We start from the raw sequence: 16,454 nt of genomic DNA, 5'->3' as shown, positions 1-16,454 counted from the left end.
GATGGAGTCTGTCGAGTGTTTTGTAAGGCTGGGAGAGAAACCCAGAGAGCAGTTGCTGCCAATCAGTGTAGGCCATCCTGAGGTAGATGGATTGACGGTCTGATTCAGAACTCTGCAGTTCTTTGATCCTGGCAGGCTGGACTCTGGCCCAATTCACTGCAGTGCAATTTGGGGCAGCGGATCGGGAGGGGCAAGAACTTTTCAACAATGTGCACCAGAATTGTCGTTGTTGTTGTCCTGCCTTTCTCTCTGACAGGGGCTCAGGGCACAGAAATGGCTCCTCTTTCTTGAAGGGCCCCACAGACCTCATGAGACACCCGAGAAGATCCCCTTGCTGCTTTTTTCATAAATCAGCAACAGAGGTTGCATTTCCTTATTTACAGGAGGGCTGTTGCTGAAGCACATGACATGCCCTTCACGCTAATTATGTATTAGGAACACAGGCACAAATTATTTCGTGTGTGTGCATATTTGCAAACTACCCCCATCTCTGGACAGTGAGACTCCAGGGGTCCCAGGTCCATATAGTTTTATTTACTCACAAATTCAACCAGAATGTAGGATGGAGGGGCTCACAGCATTGACACCCCCAGCAGGTCTGGCTTCTCCATCTGGCGCAGCTTTGGCTCCAGCACAGAGAAAGCCGGTCTCTGGGTCTCCCACAACTGTCTCTGGGTCTTGCTTTCCTATCTAGACACCCCCCCCCATTAGCCTGGGTTGCCCCCCCCCCCTTTGCTGCAGTTTTTGCAACCCAGATCCTTCTTTGGAGATGCTGAGGAGGACACCCAAGTGGCCAGAGAAGGCCCTTGTCTTGCCAAGAAACTTGTCTGTGGGAATCGTGCATCCATAATGCTATGGAAAGGGTGAATGTCTTCTATAATTCTCTGGTGTCACCAGAAGAGGAAGCCGTTTTTTTCAGTCAGGTCTGTTATCAACTGCAGAGGATGGGTAGCCTTGGGAGCCTCTTGGGGAGATGGAAGTGTTCAAAGGACTGAATCTACTTGCTCTGAGATGGGGCAACTTCGGGCAAAGGCCAGCAGAGAAGGGATGCTGTTGGCCGCTAGTTTCTGTTCCTCCCCACTTTCCCAAAGGGCATAACATCTGAGGTCCTGCGGGAGGAAAGAGCGTCTCAGGGTCAGGGGCCAGCCTGGGTTAAAACGGCCCTCAGCTGCCCCCACCACAGAGTCCCTGGCTCTTGTCTATATTATTGCACTTTATGTGTTGTTTATATGCAAGGTAAACATATGATATTATGATAAGATTATATAGAAGAGTATTGTTAATGTGAATGCACAGCCGGCTACGTCTTGTGTGTTTGTCCATTCCAGGAACAGCATTCCTGACCCAGATTTTCACAGGAAGTCCCTAAGATGATTCCCCTTTCAAACAGGATATGTGAATCTAAGCCAGTAGGGCCCTTCTGTCTGGCAGACGGACAACCCCTTCCCCAAAGTCCCTCCCTCCCCCACTTCCCCATGGGGGTCCCCCACACCACCCATCACTCACCAGGATGGCTTTGGCCGCCTCCTGCTTGGAGCACTTTGGGGTGCAGAGCCCCCTGAGCTGAGCTGCCTGGCAGTTCTGGATCACCTCCAGCAGGTACAGCTGATCTCCCTCCAGCAGCTGAAAGGCAAAAGTCAGGCTGTCAGTTCCTCACGAAGGGAGGGCTTCTCCACCTCCGAGAGTGCAGAGTGGGGGGCAAGGAGGGCAGGTCTGAGTCCCTGCTCTGGTTCTCTTCAATACTCACCCCTGGGGGAGGGATGTGCAACCGACAGCACATCTGCAAAGAGAAGGACATGGGGACAGGTGAGTCCGTCCCTGAGAACCTGGCAAGGCTATTCCAAGAGTTTTCTCCTGGGTTCCAAGTCCTACGACAGGGAAGGAGGGACATCCCAAGCCTTGGGGGCTAATCCTGGCCTCCTTCAACCAGAATGTGGCTCCCCAGGCTAACAAAATGGTCAGTATCCGGTTCCACTCCACCCTTTTAAAATTTAAATCTCAAAACAGATCCCAACTTTCAGAGCATGTAAACCACATGAGTGGAAAGACTGCTGCTCCACTCACAGAAATAGGACTATACTTCCTTCTCCCACCTTTAAAGTCTATGTAACGAAAGAGAATTGACCCAAGTCTGCCTTCCTCCGCCAACCTCAGCTTTGCTCTTCAAGCCAAAAGACAACACTTCCTGTAGTGATCAGGTGGGATTTCTATGAGGATTTATAACAAATATAGAGTAAGCCATCTGTGTCAGCAATCAAAGCATTGCGTTGACTGGGTTTAAACTATTTTGATATGATTCTTGATCAATTCCCACCTCTGCATCCCTGTTCCATTTCTCTTTCTTCACAAGTCACGTACCCACTTTGACAGGCAGGCGTCCTGGATCATCAAAGACAGTGGGCAGCTTCTTTGCTGTAGCTTTTCTGATATGTTAATCTTAGGCTGTTAATTTTAGGGCCAGGAAACAGGTCTCACATAAAGGTGATAATGATTGCTGTCCTCCTGGCCATCCTTCTTATCATATGTATTGATTGTTTACGACCTCCGGGGTTGCTGAATGCACTCCTTTTAAGTTTTCATTTCGGGGTTTTTTTTGTTTTTTTAAATAAATTTTTATTGGGTTTTCACATATTATAAAGACACCACACACATAGAAAAGACAAAGACAAAAACATGTATAATTTCAGATCCTTACTTTCTTAACCTTGCCTCTTTCGAAAGAACACTCACCTGGTCAATTTAATTAATTAATTAATAATAATAATAATTTATATCCCGCCAATCTGGATGGGTTTCCCCAGCCACTCTTGGCGGCTTCCAACAAAAGATTAAAACACAATAGTCCATCAAACATTAAAAGCTTCCCTAAATATAGTAATAGCAACAACATTTTCAGTCCATTGAATTAGCAATTAAGCATTTCTGGAAAGGGAAATGGCAGAAAAAAACATTAAAAACATACATAATAAAGTATTACTCATTTATGATGTGATTATGATTTATTTCTTTTGAAATTTGCTTGGTTCCTCCTTGGCAGCCAGTGCGAATGTTTCAGCAGGGCTCGAACTCAGGACCCGCTGCCTTGAGGGACACCTAAGAGCAGTTGGGCAGGGGAAAGGTCTCCCTTGGGAGGTGGGGGACTCTCCTTCCTTGGAGGTTTCTCAGCAGAGATCGGACGGCCATCTGCCATGGATGCTTGAGCTGAGATTCCTGCATTGCTGGGGGTTGGACTAGATGACCCTGGGATCCCCTCCTCTCTCTCCACTCCTGAATTCCAGGAGGAGCTTCCTTGCCTCCTGCAAAGCCCTTTTCCCTGCAGGCTCTTCCTCTGGTTTCTGGCCAAGGGAGGGAGATGCTCAGAGTCCAGCCAAGAGGCTCACCCCCAAAAGGATATCTGGGCATGGGCCTAGCCAGGGGGGGCAGCTGCCCCCCGAATGAATAACAAATAATAAGAATCTGAGGATCTGCCAAGCGAGAGAGGGACTCGGCTTGGCAAGGGTTAAAGGGAACCGAGCTGCCTTCCTAGAAAGGCCAGGAAGCAAGGGGGGCCAGGTCCTCCAGAGCCAAGGCCCCTCCCTCCCCAGTCCCTTCCTGCAAGGGAGGGGGGTGTTGCTTTGTGTCTCTCCTGCAAGGGCTGCCTCGCTGCCCCCTCCTGGGATCTGGTGAGTCTCCTCTCTCTCTGGGATCTGGTGGGGGTCCCTGGGCTGCAGCAGGGGAGGGTGCCTGGGGGCCCAGATCTGCTCCTGCAGGGGGGGGACCCCAAGTCAGGGAGGAGGAGAGGGTCCTGCCAGGGAGGGGCCAGGTCTGCCACGCTCTCCTTCCTGCAGATCAGAGCATCCCAAACTCATTTGCCCCCCCCCCCGCTTCAGAAAAGATCTCCCTTCTTTAAACAAAGGAGTCCCTGGGACTTTAACTCTGTGTGACGTCGCTCAGCCTCATTGCACAACAGAGGAAACATCTGCAAATGGTTTTCCAAAGCTGGACAAGGAGGTGGACTAGCCCCCACCTCAAAAAAAAAAACCATGGGGAGGAAGGAAGGAACGGTGGGAGAGAAAGGCCAGGAATAAAGAGAGGGATCCCAGTCCAGAGTCTGGCTGCTGCATTGGGGACCAGTTTCCCAGTGTCTTCCAGGGCAGCTCCCCATGGAGGCCACTGCAGCAATCCCCTCGCACCCAGAGCAGGGCATCCCAGGACCACATCCTCTCTCTCCCAAAGGGATTGTTGCTGGCAAAGCAGCCGGGAATGGGCGCTGCTACTCACTGAGCCTCCAGGGACCTTGGCATCAATGTCTCTCTGTGTTAAGCTATCTATTAGAATACTAATACTAAATTACCCACCTAAATTTCAAGGGAGATGTACTTGGCCCCACCCACTTGGCCCTCAGGGGGTTGGCCAGACACATACCTGGCCCTCAGAGCAAAGAAAAAGGGACCCCACCCCAGGAGTCTGTCTGGAGAGCGGCAGAGAGTCCAAGTGCAAGAAAAGGAGACAGAAGCAGGGGAGTGGGGGTGGGGGGAGCAACTCCTGAGGACCCCCAGGTGAGGACCCCCACTAGAGCCAAGCATCCATTATTCACAAGATACAAATGACTCCCTTGTCAGTCAGTTCTGACTTCATGCATTGACTGGAAGGCAGCAGAAACCAGACTGATTCACCTCACATTAATCCCTTCCTTTGCCTCCACATTTGCATTGCTAGAAGGCTAGAGACATATTTCTTCTCTTCTTACTCCTCTTCCCCCCCCCCCCAAGATAGCTCTTGGACTGGAATGTGATGCAGTCCAGCCCTAGTTCCCAGCAAGACTCATCCATGCTTGCTCAGGGAACCTTTTTCTTCTGATATTAGACAACGTTTGTAACAGAACAATGTATTTGCTTTGTAGGATTTGCTAGCGCCTCTCCTTAAGACAGACAGAACTTGGCAGGAAACCAAAGGGTTCCTTCCAATCTCTCAGAGGCTTCCTGAGAGCACAGATGGGTGAGCGAGACTCAGCTGGCCCTGGAACAGGAAGAGGCCATGACATCCAAACTGGGAGCAGTGGGGGGTTCTGGGAAAATTTTGTGCAGAAGATCCTGGGTGAGGAAGGCACCCTCTGCTCAAAGGTGCAGAGCCAGCAGGTGAGGCAGTTCTGCTTCCAGGAGGCCAAAGGACCCCGAGAGGTTTGCAGCCGACTCTACCACCTTGACCGTCAGTGGCTGAAGCCAGAAAGGCACACGAAAGCTGAGATGCTGGACCTGGTGATCTTGGAGCAGTTCCTGGCTGTCCTTCCCCCAGAGATGGAGAGCTGGGTGAGGGAATGCGGAGTGGAGACCAGTTCCCAGGCGGTGGCCCTGGCCGAAGGTTTCCTCCTGAGTCAGGCAGAGGAGAGAGAGCAGGTGAGAGAGACTTTCCTCTGGATACTCCAAAGGGGCTCCAAACAGGATGGAGAACATCCCATAATGCTCTACTGTTAGCCCATCTGTTTTCTGGGAAGGCATCCATGGAATGAGATCTAACACCCTGAATGTTTTTGTCTTTGTCATTCTTTTACTAATATGTCTCCCCATTCTCTGTTTTGAATCCTTGTTTACTTTTCAGGGAAAGGATCTCTTTGCAGAAATGGACCTGGATTCCTGTGAGGCAGAGAGGCCTCCGTTGGACCCCAGAGAGAGGCCACTCGGTAAGGAGGAAGGTGGTTTTTCTCTGTTTGGTCTCATTCTGTTGGTTTCCCAACTCATCTGAGGGTTCTTTGTCACGGCTAAAAATTGGCAGCTGTTTCTTTAATGCTTAAAAAGCTGGGTCAGCATGATTCAGTGGCCTGAACCGGGTTGCATATATAGAGTGAGAAATGTTAGTTTGGTTTGGGTTGGTTGGTTGGTGAAAGCTGGTAGTGTTGATGTGTGTGAGAGATTTTGACCAGCTTCGGCCCATCTGAAGCTGATACAGGCTCGTCTTGTCTTGAGCCCAAGCAGAGTAGTCCACACAGCAGAAGGATAAGCAGTATGTGCCACATTCTTAACTTTATTTCCACTCTATGCTGAGAGAATACAAACATGCACCTTGCCTCTGTGAGAGCAGAGAAGGAACCTGTCTCTCTAACAAAGAAACCGAGAGAACAGTGAAAAACAGGAAACCAGTGTACGTCACATCCGGTCTCCCATTCCCCTGGGAATCCAACAGTAACTTGGACTGTGGAATGCAAAACAATGTCTTGTGACATGCATTCGCTGCTCAGTGAGGAAGCAGAAACCAACAGTGTGTACAGTTGGTCAGTCGCTTTTTCAGAAAGGCTTTTAAGAATAAAAGCAGAAAGTACTCTGCAAGGATACTCTTCTTGAGGACTCTTTTATGCCAACAAGGGTCCGAGGACCAGGCTGAGGCAAGAAAGGGAGGTCAGAACCCCCCCTTTTTTTTTTACAAACACTGACAGGTTATGGGCCCAGTGTTTCTGAGCTTGTGCAGAGTGCAAAACGACTGACAGCATCTGAGCAGGGAGCTGGTGAGTCCTGGTGGTGTATGGAGCCAGTGGCTGTGCGTTGGAGCAGTTGGTGGCAAGCTGCAACTGTCTGCAGTGACGCTGGGGCTGCTAGGATCTGAGGATCAGGAAAGCACTCAGCATCGGCTACTGGAACAGTTTGAACTCCTAGAGGACCACCGTAGGCGACTCACAGAGCAGCTACACCAGTTACTCTGCAAGGATACTCTTCTCGTGGACTCTTTTATGCCAACAGAACCTTTTTTTTTTACAAACACTGATATTCTTTTCATCTTGTTTTGCGGGGAGACAGTTGGGAACAAATGTCCAGAGGAGGGGAGATGGGTTTTTGCACATCTAACATATGAAATGGGCACAAACATCCAAATGCTCTCAGCAAGTAAGGCTTTCTCAAAGGCCCATCTGTAGTTAGAGATGCCCTGTTTCACCTGTGAGAGAAGCAGGCACTCCTGGCATCCTGCTTACCTTTTTTCTCTTGCAGGTGGCGGAAGGATGCCGGCAAGACCTCCTGATCCGCCTTTTCATGGGGGCAGAAGGGAAGCAGCGGCTGGGGAACCAGATCAGGTCAGGGGAAGCTGCCTTGTGGGGACAGAGGCTGAGGGATGGAGCAATGTCATGGACTGGTTGGGCACAGAGGAATGGTGGGAGGAAGCAGCCGGGGAACCAGGAAGGGAAGACCTTTCAGAGCCCAAGGAGTGGAGGTGGAGGAAGGATGAGCGGTCAGAGGGAGAAGAGGGAGGAGCCTGGGAAGAGGAGGTGTCAGAAGCTGAAGGGGCAACAGGGCTTAGTGAGCTGGGAGACTCTGAGGCAGAATGCAGTGCAGAATCAGAGGCAGAAGAGGAAGGAGGCGAGTGGGAGGAGGAAGGTCGGGAGGCAGAGGTGAGTCAGGAGAAGGAGGAGCCACCGGGGGCTCCCTCTCCTTCTGCCAGAAGCCACCCTCCCTGTTTGTCTCTCAGAGCCAGGAAACCCCCTGCATTGCAGGAATCTCTGCTAGATTATGCAAACTGACAGACCCTCTGGGAATGAGCTGCTGTTCTCATGAGGCCCGAAACTCAGCCAAGTCTGTGAATACCATGTTCTTGTTAAGAGAGTGTGAACTCCAGCTGTGTACTGTGGGATTTCCTACCCATATAACTCTGACACCAGCCTCCTGAATTTCGCCAGTAGGATTCATGTGTAGTTGCAGTTTTCATGGAATCCTAGAGTTGAAAGGGACCCCAAGGGTCATCAAGTCCAACCTCCTGTGCTCCTAGATCATCCAAGACTGATGGCCATCCAAAATAGGCTTATCTGATTTCTAGACTGATCACTGAATGCAAAAATTGGTTTCTAAGAAGTGGACAAATGAGAACAAATAGTGGCATGGATTCACCTAACCAGCGCCATCCGCTGGAAAATGGAGCCTGCCCCCCATTCCTCCCCTCCCCCTCTCCATGCCCCCATGAACCCCTTGAATTTGGCTCTAGGGCATTAGGAGGGAACCTTCCCAGAACAACTCACGAGGAGAGGAGAAAGTGGATCCTTCCATTGGGGAAACTGGAATGCTTGCCTAGGCAGAATGACTTGGAAAACACAAGGTGGAGTTCCACCTATTTGCACAAAGACCCATAACTAATGGCAGAATAAAATAAGCATCCTTAAATAAAATGTGCAGCAAAGGAATCCTATTGAAATAACACAGCAATTTACAGGAAGGAAACAACAGAGCATTGTGTAGCAGATCATATTTCTGCTGTCTCAGAGGAGGACATTTCCCTTTTTCTTTTAGGGTCCAGTCTGCTTTGAAGATGTGGCCGTTCGTTTCACGGACGAGGAGTGGGCGTTCCTGGATCCTGACCAGAGAGCTCTGCATAAGGACGTCATGGAGGACACTCGTGGGATTGTGGCCTCTCTTGGTAAGGCTCCCTGTGGGATCATCATATCAGCCTGGAAATTCAAAACATACCTCTATGGAACCAACCTCATATATTTTCACAGAGCTCAACAGCGCCCCCTTATAACACCTGGGAACCTAACACCCCCACAATAAAGAGTAACTTACAGTTTTCTCTTTGAACAATCTTCCTCAGATTATTCCTTTTTCTGCCACGATTGGGCTGGTCTCAACTGCCCAAGCCATCTTAAATGTCAGCTTCAGAATTCTTAGGAAAGATAAGTTGTGAAGTTTAGAGCTTACAGGGTTAACAGCTCAGAGAGTCCTGCATCTGGGGAGGAGCTTTCTCAACATCCGGGAAAGCTGTTTCTTCATTCTTTCTGACTTTCGTTTTCTGCTGAGACAAGGAAGACGCAACGTCTGCATCTTCCGATGGTTTATCTTGCTGTACATACAATAAAGCTTTCTAGTTTAGAGGAACAGCAGTGTATTGGACTCTGAGTTCTGCAAGCTCACACACACAAGCAGGACTCGCTGTGCCGCTCTGATACAAGTCCAGGAAATGTGGAGCTTCAGGTTTTCTGTTTTTGTTTAGCTCCTGTCAGTCTTGGGTTGATCAAAGAAACAACTGACAATGGAGATGGAGGGGATGCCATGGCTGGGCCAAACAAAATTCATCCCAGAGAAGAGCTAGACTTATTGAATATCAGGTAGTAATAGCAGTGATGATGATGATGATGAAGAAGAAGATGGTTTACTTAATCTTTTCCGGAACAGGACTGCTCTTAAATCGATATACCACTGTAGTAATAATAATATTTTTTATTTATACCCTGCCCATTTGGCTGGCTTGCCCCAGCCACTCTGGACGGCTTCCAACACATATAGAAACATGGCTTCCAACACATTTATAAACATGAAGCATAAATAATAATAATCTGATCCCATATAAAAAGAACATTAACTTTAAAGTGAACAACTTCTCCTAGTGGCCAAAATTGTGGAAACCTTTTGTGAAAAGTGTATTTCTGAGATTTGATGGCTCATAACACCACTTTTGTGTGGAGTAAGTAAAGGTAAAGGTACTGCTGCCCGTATGGGCCAGTTGTGTCCGACTCTAGGGTTGTGCGCCCATCTCACTTAAGAGGCCGGGGGCCAGCGCTGTCCGAAGACACTTCCGGGTCACGTGACGAAGCTGCTCTGGCGAGCCTGCACCAGCGCAGCACACGGAAACGCTGTTTATCTTCCCGCTATAAAGCGGTACCTATTTATCTACTTGCACTTAAGGGTGCTTTCAAACTGCTAGGTGGGCAGGAGCTGGGACCGAACAACGGGAGCTCACCCCGCCTCGGGGATTCGAACCGCCGACCATGCGATCGGCAAGTCCTAGGCGCTGAGAGCCAGTGTGATGTAGTGGTTAAGAGCGGTAGCCTTGTAATCTCGGGAACCGGGTTCGCGTCTCCGCTCCTCCACATGCAGGTGCTGGGTGACCTTGGGCCAGTCACACTTCTTTGAAGTCTCTCAGCCCCACTGTTCAAATATATAAAAGGATGTCACATAGAGGAGGGAGAAAGGTTGTTTTCTGCTGCTCCAGAGAAGCGGACACGGAGCAATGGATCCAAACTACAAGAAAGAAGATTCCACCTAAACATTAGGAAGAACTTCCTGACAGTAAGAGCTGTTTGACAGTGGAATTTGCTGCCAAGGAGTGTGGTGGAGTCTCCTTCTTTGCAGGTCTTTAAGCAGAGGCTTGACAACCATATGTCAGGAGTGCTCTGATGGTGTTTCCTGCTTGGCAGGGGGTTGGACTCGATGGCCCTTGTGGTCTCTTCCAACTCTATGATTCTATGATTCTATGTAGGGACAGTCTCTCCACTCGTCCATCATCACTTGCCTTTGTGCACCTTTCCCTGCCTTTACCGGTCTGATTTTGTAGTGACTGAGTCTCCTTATACCTCTTCAAAAATATAGAAATGCCTGCTTTGGTTAAGTTTTTCCTAATCTTTCATCAATTTCTTCAAAACTGTAGCCTTGTTCACTTAACAGTACAATTTTACATCCCTTTCTGGGTGACCAGTCAACTCTTTGTGCCATTTCTATAATTTTATTATGTTTTACAAGAACACATTTTTTAATATGATTTTTATTGATTTTCCAATAAAAACAAATTTATAACATCATTAAACATCAAAAACTCATCACATATCTTTTTTTTCTTTTAGACTTCCATCAACATGTCTGATAATTTTCCGTAATTATCACAGATTGCATTATATATATCTTTTCTTCCCATGTTGTTTAAACAATATTTCTACCAAATCTTCTTACAGAGCTTTTTGAAAACTTACAAATGTTATATCATTATCACAAATATTTTTAATATATTCTGTAAATTTACTCCAGTCCTCAGTGAATCTTTGGCCTTGTCGGTTGCGAATCCTCCCTGTCAATCTGTCCAGTTCCGCGTGATCCATTAATTTCGATCTCCATTCTTCAATCGTAGGCATTTCTTCTTGTTTCCATTTCTGGGCCAAGAGTTCTGGCTGCTGTTACTGCATACAGAAATACTTTCTGATCGTTCCTTTTTATTTCACCACCTAATATTCCTAATAGAAAGGCTTCTGGTTTTTTAACAAATGTATATTTCAGTATTTTCTTTATCGCATTATATATCATTTCCCAGAAGCACTTCATTTTTTTACATTCCCACCACATGATAAAATGTCCCTTCTTTCTCTTTACATTTCCAACATTTATTACTCACCTTAGACATCTTACTTAATTTAACTGATGTTATATACCATCGATATTTTCATAACATTTTCTTTAATTGTGGTACATGCCGTAAATCTCATCCCTTCCTTCCACAATTTTATCCAATCATCAAATTGAATGTTATATCCAAAGTCTTTGGCTCATTGAATCATAACTGATTTAACCTCTTCATCCTTCAAATGCCATTCTAATAATAATTTATACATCATAGATAAATTTTTAACTTCGTTATTCAATACTACTCGTTGAAACCTAGATTCTTTTTCAGAATAGCCTCTTTCTGCAACCTCTTTTCTAAACATTTCATTAATCTGAAAATAATGCAGCCAATCGTTTACATATTCTTTCACTTCTTCATATGGTTTCATTTTCCACTTACTTCCCTCTTTCTCAATTAAACTTCCATATGTTATCCACCTCCCAGTCATATTGATCTTTTTAACACTCATCGCCTCTAATGGTGATAACCAGTGTGGTATTTTTTGTTCAAGTAGGTTTTTGTACCTACCCCATACCTCATTCAGAGATCCTCTAATAATATGATTTTTGAAACCTTTATGCACTCATTTTTTTTCATACCATAAATATGTGTGCCAACCGAATCTATTGTCATATCCTTCCAAATCTAACAAATCTCTATTTTCTAATTTCATCCATTCTTTCAACCAACATATGCACGTTGCTTCATAATATAATCTCATATCTGGCAGGGCCAAGCCTCCCCTCTCTTTTAAATCTGTTAAGAACTTTTTGCCCTGCCAGATATATCTTGAAATCAAAATCCATAAGATGCCACCAAAAGAATAAAAGTCTGTGTTAAATCTCAAAGAGAGGGGAAGAGAAGGAGAAGGGCAAAAGCCCCCCCATCAAAGATACAAAAATGGCGCAGTTCGCTTCTTTGTATCCCATTCAAATACTACGCAGAGAAGGAGGCGGGGGGGTATGAACTTCAGAGGGCAAAAACACTCCTAATTCCTCTCAAACTTCTTTTAAACTTCCACCAAATTAAGGTAAAGAAACAGTATTTTCCCTCGTAGTATCTTCTGTCTCTCTTCACAGGCTAGAATTAATAAATCAGTCCGTCGCTGCCAATTGGGCAGATCTTTTTAAAAACAAAAGTAGAAAGCTCTTGGAGTCTTCTCCCCCAACATTTCCCACCGACTCACTGATAAGACTATTAATTGCCTTCCAAATGACTCTCCCCCTTTTCTCTATCTTTATATTCCTTATACTCCTTATAGTCCTTTAAAAGGCAGTCAAATAAATTATCAGTTTAATCTGTTTGCATTGACTTACTTTTTTGTCCCGCTCTGAAGATTGTTCTTGTGTGTAGTTTAAGTTCCAGGCAAGGCTGACCTCCTTTTTTCCACCTTACCCACTTCAAATTGGCTCTAATCCATGGATTTGTATTTTAAAAAGTCCCAATTCGATTTCTTAATGTTCGAGAGCTGATCGCTTCTGTGTGCAAGCTCGGAGCTTCGCTCTTGAGGGATAGAAATGGCCTGCTGCTGTCCGCTTCTCTACCCTGCGGCTCTCGTCGTCGCCAAAAAAGAGGTTACTTGGCAGCCGGAGGATAAGCTCTTGGACCGTGCTGGGACCCTGCCCCTTGAATATCCTTTCAAGGGTGTTTGGGGGGCTGCGGCGCTCTTGCAGCACTCCCTTTTTCCCTCAAAAGCTGGATTCTCTCAGCACTGAGGAATCCCGCTTGCTTTCACTCCCGCGATCGCCGGAAGCCTCCTCAACTCTTTGTGCCATTTCTATAATTTTATTATGTTTTACAAGAACACAAAAAAAACAACCAACTTGAAAGCAATCACAAAAGACACTGACAAAAGTCAACCTAAGCAATTTGTCCTTTTTTTCTGGTTATTTGGCTATAGCATTAGATAGAATACGGGTAATTGAACAATTTCCATTGATACATAATTTTATGATATTACTCCAAAAGAAGCAGTGTTATGAGCCATCAAACCACTGAAATACACTTTTCTCCAAAAGTCTTCCACAATTTTGACCACTACTGTATATCAAACAAAGCAACATTCAGCACCTCAACAGAATCTCATAATAAATATGTTGGTTATTGACAAACAACAAAGGTAAGAAACACACTGAACTCCCTTAAGTTCTTCTCCATTTGTTCCTGAGGCTCTAATCCCTTTTTGTCTCCATTGCAGATTGTGATGAATCAGAAATCGAGAATGAAGGTGATCACGATAAAATCCCCAGAGAGGAGAAGCCACGTAAAAATTTGGAGTTTGGAGAAAGCTGCAGTCAGCGCTCCCATTCCACTTCCCATCAACAAAATATCCTTGGAAAGAACCTCTATCAGTGTGTGGAATGTGGAAAGAGCTTCAGTCAGAGCTCCTCTCTCACTAGGCATCAGAGAATTCATACAGGGGAGAAACCTTATCAGTGTGTGGAATGTGGAAAGAGCTTCAGTCAGAGCTGCGATCTCACTTCCCATCAAAGAATTCATACAGGGGAGAAACCCTATCAGTGTGTGGAATGTGGAAAGAGCTTCAGTAGGAGCACTGAACTCACTTCCCATCAAAGAATTCATACTGGGGAGAAACCCTATCAGTGTGTGGAATGTGGAAAGAACTTCAATCAGAGCTCCTCTCTCATTTCCCATCAAAGAACTCATACAGGGGAGAAACCCTATCAGTGTGTGGAATGTGGAAAGAGCTTCAGTCACAGCCACAATCTCACTTCCCATAGAAGAATTCATACAGGGCAGAAACCCTATCAGTGTGTGGAATGTGGAAAGAGCTTCACTCACAGCCACAGTCTCACTTCCCATCAAAGAATTCATACAGGAGAGAAACCCTATCAGTGTGTGGAATGTGGAAAGAGCTTCAGTCAGAGCTCCCATCTTTCTTCCCATCAAAGAATTCATACAGGGGAGAAACCCTATCATTGTGTGGAATGTGGAAAGAGCTTCAGTAGGAGCACTGATCTCATTTCACACCAGAGAATTCATACAGGGGATAAGCCCTATCCGTGTGTGAAATGTGGAAAGAGCTTCAGTAACAGCTCCTCTCTCACTTTCCATCAAAGAATTCATGCAGGGGAGACACCCTATCAGTGTGTGAAATGTGGAAAGAGCTTCAGTCACAGCTCCCATCTTTCTTCCCATCAAAGAATTCATACAGGGCAGAAACCCTATCAGTGTGTGGAATGTGGAAAGAGCTTCAGTCAGAGCTCCCATCTTTCTTCCCATCAAAGAATTCATACAGGGGAGAAACCCTATCATTGTGTGGAATGTGGAAAGAGCTTCACTGAAAGCTCCTCTCTCACTTCCCATCAACGAATTCATACAGGGGAGAAACCCTATCAGTGTGTGGAATGTGGAAAGAGCTTCACTCATAGCTCCTCTCTCACTTCCCATCAAAGAATTCATACTGGGGAGAAACCCTATCAGTGTGTGGAATGTGGAAAGAGCTTCACTGAAAGCTCCTCTCTCACTTCCCATCAAATAATTCATAGACGGGAGAAACGCTATCAGTGTGTGGAATGTGGAAAGAGCTTCACTCATAGCTCCTCTCTCACTTCCCATCAAAGAATTCATACAGGGGAGAAACCCTATCAGTGTGTGGAATGTGGAAAGAGCTTCAGTAGGAGCACTGAATTCACTTCCCATCAGAGAATTCATACAGGGGAGAAACCCTATCAGTGTGTGGAATGTGGAAAGAGCTTCACGTATGGCTCCTCTCTCACTTCCCATCAAAGAATTCATACAGGGGAGAAACCCTATCAGTGCGTGGAATGTGGAAAGAGTTTTAGTCAGAGCTCCTCTCTCGCTTCCCATCAAAGAATTCATACAGGGCAGAAACCCTATCAGTGCGTGGAATGTGGAAAGAGCTTCAGTAAGAGATCCAATCTCACTTCCCATCAGAGAATTCATACAGGGGAGAAACCCTATCAGTGCGTGGAATGTGGAAAGAGCTTCAGTAAGAGATCCAATCTCACTTCCCATCAGAGAATTCATGCAGGAGTCAGACCTGAGGGATGCTCCTCCATCCACGATGCAGCTGCCAGTAGACCTTTGACACTGGCTCAGCAGAGCACACCTTGCTGTGTTAATCTGTAGGTGAGCTGGCAGAGCAAAAGGTCCTCTCAAGGTGAGTGGAAAGGAGGGGAGTAATAGAATCATAGAACTGACAAGTTGGAAGGACCACAAGGTGCTTCTAGTCCAATTCCCCACATTTAGGGACTTTTTTGTCCTCCTGGCCACCCTTCTTATCATATGTATTGATTGTTTATGACCTCCGGGGTTGCTGAATGCACTCCTTTTAAGTTTTCATTCATTTTCCCCAAAAATATGCATGCTTAACTAGTGTTTGTAGTTTAACTTTTCCCCACGTGGGGTCTGTTGAAATGCTCAGAAGAAATCTGATTGGTTCTTATGAACACTCTGTAAAAGTTCTTTTGTGAATAAAACGACCTGGGCCGAGGGGTAGACAGAGAGAGACACAGACAGAGATTATTATACGCACCCTTCCCAGAGTCTTGCTGGTTCAAGCCTCTGTGTGTATTCTTATTAATCAGAGTTCAATCCTTCCTTTACTTTGGGAACGCCTCACTTCCCCGTCCCCGGGCAAAATCCCCGGCCTTTCATTGGCCTTTCATTAATAATTATTTATTTATTTTTTTAAAAAAATGTTTATTAGGATTTTACAATAAACATAGGTTTAACAAACTAAAAGGAAAACATAGAGAGAGAAAGAAAAAAGATAACAAGAAAAATACAAAAAATTACAACAACAAAAAATCCTAGAAGAAAAAAAAATACAAAATGCAAAAAACAGATGACTAAAAAAAATTTTTTTAAGGAAAAATCCATTTTCAATATCTTTAGGCTCATTTACTTATTTCCTTGACCTCCTCACACCTCCCCTTTTTGTATTCCCGTTTACAAAATCCTTTCAGCAAATCCTTACCCTCTTTCATTTGTCTTTACTCTGTGTCTTAACCTATTACAACTATATATTTTCGTCCATATGACTATCTATATTTGCATATTCTTTTTAACCTTATTACCAAAACCACTTATTTTCAATCCAACATCATTTTAACATTCAATAATTTTACACTATTTCTGCAAATAGTCTTTAAATTTCTTCCAATCTTCTTCCACCAACTCTTCTCCCTGGTCTCAGATTCTGCCAGTCATTTCCGCCAATTCCATATAGTCCATCACCTTCATTTGCCACTCTTCCAGGGTGAGTAAATCTTGTGTCTTCCAGTACCTTGCAATAAGTATTCTTGCTGCTGTTGTTGCATACATAAAGAAAGTTCTATCCTTCTTTGGCACCAATTGGCCGACTA

At 45.6% G+C, this 16,454-nt stretch overlaps 4 protein-coding genes across 11 annotated transcripts in view; 2 read left to right on the top strand and 2 right to left on the bottom strand.

Moving 5' to 3' along the window:
* The window catches only part of LOC309369078 (uncharacterized protein), a 421,063-nt gene extending 405,416 nt beyond the window's left edge, over positions 1–15,647 (top strand). For 4 of the 7 annotated variants that reach the window (XM_081909692.1, XM_081909689.1, XM_081909690.1 and 1 more), the window contains 2 exons: positions 8,244–8,370; positions 13,301–15,647. In XM_081909692.1, the coding sequence (XP_081765818.1) occupies positions 8,244–8,370; positions 13,301–15,216 (2,043 nt within the window). In that variant the 3' untranslated portion in view covers positions 15,217–15,647. Of the gene's footprint in view, positions 1–3,561; positions 3,690–4,882; positions 5,376–5,577; positions 5,660–6,956; positions 7,040–8,243; positions 8,371–13,300 lie in introns of those variants that run through there. The other 3 variants (XM_081909688.1, XM_081909693.1, XM_081909694.1) reach the window with 3 other exon arrangements.
* Positions 1–16,454, bottom strand: part of LOC309369055 (uncharacterized protein) — a 291,502-nt gene that overhangs the window by 96,573 nt on the left and 178,475 nt on the right. The gene's annotated exons all lie outside the window — the stretch shown is intronic.
* Positions 88–2,537, bottom strand: LOC309369351 (uncharacterized protein). Of its 2 annotated transcripts, none has more exons than XM_081910219.1 (3): positions 2,359–2,537; positions 1,507–1,623; positions 88–1,109 (listed from the first exon to the last, which is right to left on the bottom strand). In XM_081910219.1, the coding sequence occupies exons 1-3, from the start codon at positions 2,386–2,388 to the stop codon at positions 984–986; spliced, it is 273 nt and encodes a 90-aa protein (XP_081766345.1). In that variant the 5' UTR covers positions 2,389–2,537; the 3' UTR covers positions 88–983. The 2 variants fall into 2 exon arrangements, with proteins under 2 accessions (XP_081766345.1, XP_081766344.1); XM_081910218.1 differs by lacking the exon at positions 2,359–2,537 and adding an exon at positions 1,748–2,042 and having other exon boundaries at positions 515–1,109.
* Positions 8,377–16,454, top strand: part of LOC309369337 (uncharacterized protein) — a 28,114-nt gene continuing 20,036 nt past the window's right edge. Inside the window, exon 1 of the mRNA XM_081910199.1 lies at positions 8,377–8,507. The gene's annotated coding sequence lies outside the window, so the exon portion shown is untranslated. The remainder of the gene's footprint in view (positions 8,508–16,454) is intronic.

Source organism: Podarcis melisellensis, assembly GCF_964234715.1.
Source record: "Podarcis melisellensis genome assembly, chromosome: 4".
Classification (NCBI taxonomy): domain Eukaryota; kingdom Metazoa; phylum Chordata; class Lepidosauria; order Squamata; family Lacertidae; genus Podarcis; species Podarcis melisellensis.
This window is presented reverse-complemented; position numbering and strand designations above follow the sequence as displayed.